This window comes from Eptesicus fuscus, chromosome 13 (assembly GCF_027574615.1).
Source record: "Eptesicus fuscus isolate TK198812 chromosome 13, DD_ASM_mEF_20220401, whole genome shotgun sequence".
NCBI lineage: Eukaryota > Metazoa > Chordata > Mammalia > Chiroptera > Vespertilionidae > Eptesicus > Eptesicus fuscus.
The window spans coordinates 74,709,882-74,715,881 of record NC_072485.1 but is presented as its reverse complement, the minus strand read 5'-3'; the positions used below and the strand labels follow the sequence as shown (position 1 = coordinate 74,715,881).

The following is a 6,000-nucleotide window of genomic DNA, read 5'->3' as shown; positions in this document are numbered from 1 at the left end:
TTAAATGACTCAGGAAGTGAAAGGAGGCCGCCTGACGGGGACACGGAAAGTGGAACCGGGGTGGCGCGGCTCCGCGATCTCGGGATCTCGCTGGGGCAGCGAGAGAGGCCAAGCGGGCGGCGCGGGGGCCATCAGGGGCGCGGGGGCCGCCTCACCGGAAGTGCCCGGGCCCCGAGGAAGCGCAGGGGGCGCCCGGCGGCAGCGGCGGCGGCGGCGGGGCGGGCGGGCAGGCCCTCTGCTCCTCGGCCGGCGGGGGCTGCCCGGAGCTGGCGGCAGCGGCGCCCCAGCCCCAGCCCCTCTCCCGGATCCCACGCGGCCCAGGCGGGCAGCGCCTCCCTGGGACCGGATCGGCTGGCAGGAGGACGTGAGGAGCCCGCGGAGCCCAGCGGCGATCTCCGGGGTGGGGGGGCCCCCCAGGCCCGGCCCTGTCACCGCACCCGCATGGCCTCCGGAGTGGGCGCGGCCTTCGAGGAGCTGCCGCACGACGGCACGTGTGACCAGTGCGAGCCCGACGAGGCGCCGGGGGCCGAGGAAGTGTGCCGGGAATGCGGCTTCTGCTACTGCCGCCGCCACGCCGAGGGCCACCGGCTCAAGTTCCCCGGGCACCACCTGGCCCAGTACGTGCACGGCGCCGCCCAGGCCTGGGCCCCCCGAGCCCAGCGGGAAGGCGAGGGGAAGGCCAAGGTGGAGGAGGAGGAGGAGGGCCGCGTAGAGGGCGAGGCGGGGGAGCAGAGCGAGTCCCAGGAAGACAGTGACTCCGAAGAAGAAGAAGAAGAGAGCGAGACGGAGGAAGAGAGTGAGGAGAGCGAGGAAGAGAGCGAAGACGACACTGAGGAAGACATGGAGGACGAGCAAGAGAGCGAGGCGGAGGAAGACAACCACGAAGATGGAGAGTCGGAGGCGGAGGGGGAAACCGAGGCAGAGAGTGAATTTGACCCAGAGATAGAAATGGAGGCGGAGAGAGTGGCCCAGAGGAAGTGTCCGGACCATGGGCTCGATTTGAGCACCTACTGCCAGGAAGATAAGCAGCTCATCTGCGTCCTGTGTCCAGTCATTGGGGCCCACCAGGGCCACCAACTCTCCACCCTGGACGAAGCCTTCGAGGAGCTGAGAGTAAGTATGGGGTGTTCAGAGCAGAGGCCTAGAGGTCAGGGGACCTTGGTTTCAGCTCAGGGGGTGTAGTTGGGGCCACATTCCCTTTGATCATGCCCCTCCAACGTTGTCCCTTCAGCTTGCCCGGAGCAGCTGGGAGCTAATTCACCCTTTTGGTGGAACTCCTTAGGGAATCAGATGCAAGTTCTGGACTCCGACCCAAGAGAAATACATGTCCTCACAAAATCAGGTAGACGGTGTCTGGAAAAATTGGAAGGCTCTGGTCTCTGGATCCCAGATAAAAAGCATGTGTTGGGAGTTTTGACCCCACTTAAGCCTGTTCCCACAGCATCACCATTGTTGAGACTTAGGGCTCTTGAATTTTGCCAGATGAAATCCTAGCAAGTCGTGTCAACACTGCCCAAGGTTGGGGTTTTGATAATAACTTCGTGTGTGCCCTGAGTTCCTTTTGGGTTCTTCATGTTTGATACTTGTTTGGAAGAGGGGATGAAAGGGTGGAGGCAAAATTGGGATGGGGATGGGGGTCTTCAACCCTCCATCTTTTGTAAGAAGGCCTTGCTGAACCCCTAGAATAGTGTTTGGAAAGTAGTGGACATTAATAAATACTTGTTGAATGAATGAATTTGCAAATGACTTTCCTTTTATTTATATTGTGATGTATACAGTCAATGAAACTACGGGCATTAACCAGGGAGGAATGTTTGAATGGCGTAATCAGTTTATTGATTGATTGATTGATTGAGCAAGAAAGAAGGGAGGGGGGAGAGAAACATCAATTTGTTGTTCTACTCATTCACCCATTCATTGGTTGATGGATGTGCCCTGACTGCAGATGGAACTCACAACCATGGTGTATCCAGCGACACACTGACCAACTGAGCTACCCTGCCAGGGCTGGAGTGATCCAGTTTATAAAGTGATCAGTTCATTAGTGAATGTTGTCATCTTATGATGACTTTTGATCCCATAAGTCACATTGCTGGCACTGAGATAACAAATACTTTGAAAATGAAAATCCTTGCATTAAAATTTTCCTTTTTTTATTGTAAAATACACACTCAAAATGTGTAAAAATACATGCACAGTCTGTCAAGTAACTATAAGGCAAATCCACTCAGATTAAGAAATAGAATATTAGCAGTGTTAAAGCCCTGTGCCCTTTTCCAGTTATAACCACTTCCCTTCCCTTAAGTAACCATTATCCTGACTTTTCCAGTGATAATTTCCTTGCTTATTTTTTATACTTTTACCACATATGTATGCATTCCTAAACTTACCTGAACTTGGCACAGTTGGTATAATATGTCATTGTGTTTGTAAGATTCATCTAGCACAGTGGTCGGCAAACTGCGGCTCGCAAGCCACATGAGGCTCTTTGGTCCTTTGAGTGTGGCTCTTCCACAAAATACCATGGCCTGGGCGAGTCTATTTTGAAGAAGTGGCGTTAGAAGAAATTTAAGTTTAAAAAATTTGGCTCTCAAAAGAAATTTCAATCGTTGTACTGCTGATATTTGGCTCTGTTGACTAATGAGTTTGCCGACCACTGATCTAGCAGGTGGCTGTGGTTTGTTCATTTTCATTGTTGTATAGAATTTCATTTTATGAATATGCCACAAGTTACTTATTCTGTCAATAATAAACATTTGAGCCCAGCTGGCATGGCTCAGTGGTTGAGCGTGAACCTATGAACCAGGAGGTCATGGTTGGATTCCCAGTCAGGGCACATGCCCGGGTTGTGGGGCTGGATCCTCAGTATGGGGCGTTCATCTCTCATCATTGATGTTTCTCTTCTCTCTCTCTCTCTCTCTCTCTCTCTCTCTCTCTCTCTCTCTCTCTCTCTCTCTCTTCTCCCTCCCTCCCTCCCTCCCTCCCTCCCTCCCTCCCTCCCTCTTTCCTTCTCTCTCTCTCTCTCTCCCCTTCTTCCTTCCCTCCCTCCTTCCCTCTCCCTCTCCCTTCCTCTCTGAAATCATTAAAAATGTATTTTAAAAATAATAACAATGAACATTTGATTTCCAGAGCTTCTGGCTGTTATAAATATTGGTATAAACAATCTTGTTCATGTCTCCCAGCGCACATCTGCATACATTTAAGTGAAATATAAACTTAAGACTGTGATTGTTGGGTCATAGACTATGAATAACTATATATATAAAAGCCTAAGCGACTGTTCAACTGGTAGCTATGATGCACACTGACCACCAGGGGGCAGATGCTCAACGCATAGGCATGGAAACATGGAACAGACTAATGAATCTCAGAGGGAAGGGGGAAGAGGGAGGGCGGGAAGAGATTAACCAAAGATCTTATATGCATACTAGAGGGCCAGTGCATGGATTTGTGCACCAGTGGGGTCCCTTGGCCTAGCCTGCGCCCTCTCGCAATCCGGGACACCTAGGGGGATGTTGGGCTGCTGGTTTCGGCCCAATCCCTGCAGGCCAGGCTGAGGGACCCCACTGGTGCACAAATCCATGCACCGGGCCTCTAGTCTTTAACATTACTAGGTGATGCCAAATAGTTTCCAAAGTGGTTGTACCAATTTGCATTGCCATGAAGAGTGCTTGAGAGATCTTGCTCTGTATCCTCAGGAACAGTTGCTATTACAGAATTTTTAATTTTTGTCAATCTTGTGGATATGTAATATCTTCTTGTGGTTTAAATTTGCATTCCTCTGGTCACTGATGACTGAATATCTTGTATTCTTTTGAAGTGCCCATTCAGGTCCTTTCTATTGGTTTATCGATCTTTTTCTCATTAATTTATAGAAGTTTTACATATTTATTTCTGACTTCTTTGTTGTTTATATATATGGGTTGCAAGTATATTCTTATATACTCTGTTTTCTCTTTTTCTTTTTAAAAATTTGTGCCTTGAATCAAGTTCTTTATTTTAATGTAATGGAATTTTCATCAAGAATTTTCTTTATTGTTAGTGCTTTTTGTGCTTTGTTCAACTTAGTATTGATTTTTGTGTAGTGGAGGTAGGGGCTCAATTTCATTCTCCTCTCCCACATATAGATAGCCAGCTGCTCTAGCGGCATTTATTGAAAAGCTTATCCTTTCTACACTGATATGCTATCATCACTTTGTAACATGTGTCAATACATGGTAGAGCAAGTGTTCCACTTTGTTCTTCTTGGCGAGTGTCTTATCCAGTCTGGCCATTTACATTTATTAAACTCATACTATAAAGTTATATAAAATAAGCCTGCAGGATGTTTTCTGTATCATATTCAATTTATAAACCAATACATGAAGAATTAATATCATTACATGAAGTTTTCTAATCTATTTATTTAGGTATTTTTATTGCCTTACAATAAAGTTTTACACTTTTTTTCTGAAAGATCTTCTACATCATTGCGAAAAATATTTCTGGTTACTTATAATTTTATAGTATTGTAAAAAATGTTTTTAATTTTTGTTTTCTAATTGTTTGTATATAGGAGTATGACTAACTTTTATATATTGATTTTTATATTAAGGTATCTTCTTAAATTCCCTTACATATTGTAGTAATTAATCTATAGGTTCATTCTACCTAGATAATAATGTTATTTGCAATGAGGGACAGTTTTTGTTTCTTTTTAATCCTTATACCTGTTGTTGTTTTTTCTTGCCTTAATTGGCACGGATAAGACCTCAAGTATAATGTTTAATATAAGTGATAGTGGTTATTCTGACTTTGTTCCTAATTGAGGGATTATTTACAACATTTCACAAATAATGTTATAGTTGTTTGCTTTTTTGTTTACATATATATTTCATCAGATTAATAAAGCTCCCTTCTAGTTCTAATTTATTAAAGAGTTTTCTTTAATACTGAATGGACTCTAAGTTTTATCAAATACTTTTTCTGTATCTATTAGGTATACATGTGATTTTACACTTTAATTACATTAACCAATTTACTAATAAATTTAAAAATCAGTAATATATTTACATGTCTCAAAAGCCTATCTTTTACCTTTGCCCCTTTCACCTGGTTTCCCACTTTCATTAAAATTTTTGCTTTATCTTTCAAGTGCTTCTTTTAGCAAATACCAGTATATGCATATATTAGTATATGGTCTTATTTTCATATCTTTGTGTCATTATTATTGTACAATTAAAGCAACCTTGTGTTTCTAGGGCAAACCCAACTTGGTCATGATGAAGTGTCCTTAAATTTTTGAGTTTGGTTTATTAATAATTTGTGTAGGTTTTTTAATTTATATTTATGGGAGAAATTTAATCAAATTTCTTTTACTGTCCTCATGAGATTTTACTATCAAGATTATGTTGGCTTCATAATATGAGTTAAGTTGTTTACTTCTCACGTTTTCTTTTTCTTTCTCTTTTAATGCCCTGGAAGTGTTTGTATAAGATTGAAATATTTCTTCCTAGAATGATTGATAGTAGGCTACTTTGCAGTCTACGGGTTTGAGTCCTGTTACATAAAGAATGACCATGGCCGAAACCGGTTTAGCTCACTGGATAGAGCTTTGGCCTGCGGACTCAAGGGTCCCAGGTTCGATTCCGGGCAAGGGCATGTACCTTGGTTGCGGGCACATCCCCAGTAGGGGGTATACAGGAGGCAGCTGATTGGTGTTTCTCTCTCATCGATGTTTCTAACTCTCTCTCTCCCTTCCTCTCTGTAAAAAATCAATAAAATAAAATAAAAATTAAAAAAAAAAAGAATGACCATGGAAGCCTTCTGGACTTGAAAAGACAGAGGGTTTGGGAGAGGAGAGAGAGGGAGGGAAGGAGGACAGGAGAAAGAATTTTGTTTTGTTTTGTTTTGTATAGTATTTTTGGCTATGATTCCATTTAATGGTTATAGTTCTGTCCAAGTTGTCTATTTTCCTTAAGTCAATTTTAATGTTATTTTCCCAAAAGTTGTTTATTCTAT

General features: G+C 43.8%; 1 protein-coding gene across 2 annotated transcripts in view; it reads left to right on the top strand.

The window, feature by feature from the left end:
- The first annotated feature begins 239 nt into the window (after positions 1–239).
- Positions 240–6,000, top strand: part of TRIM44 (tripartite motif containing 44) — an 86,311-nt gene continuing 80,550 nt past the window's right edge. For both annotated transcript variants that reach the window (XM_028153625.2, XM_054725342.1), the window contains exon 1: positions 240–1,113. In XM_028153625.2, the coding sequence (XP_028009426.2) occupies positions 442–1,113 (672 nt within the window). In that variant the 5' untranslated portion in view covers positions 240–441. The remainder of the gene's footprint in view (positions 1,114–6,000) is intronic.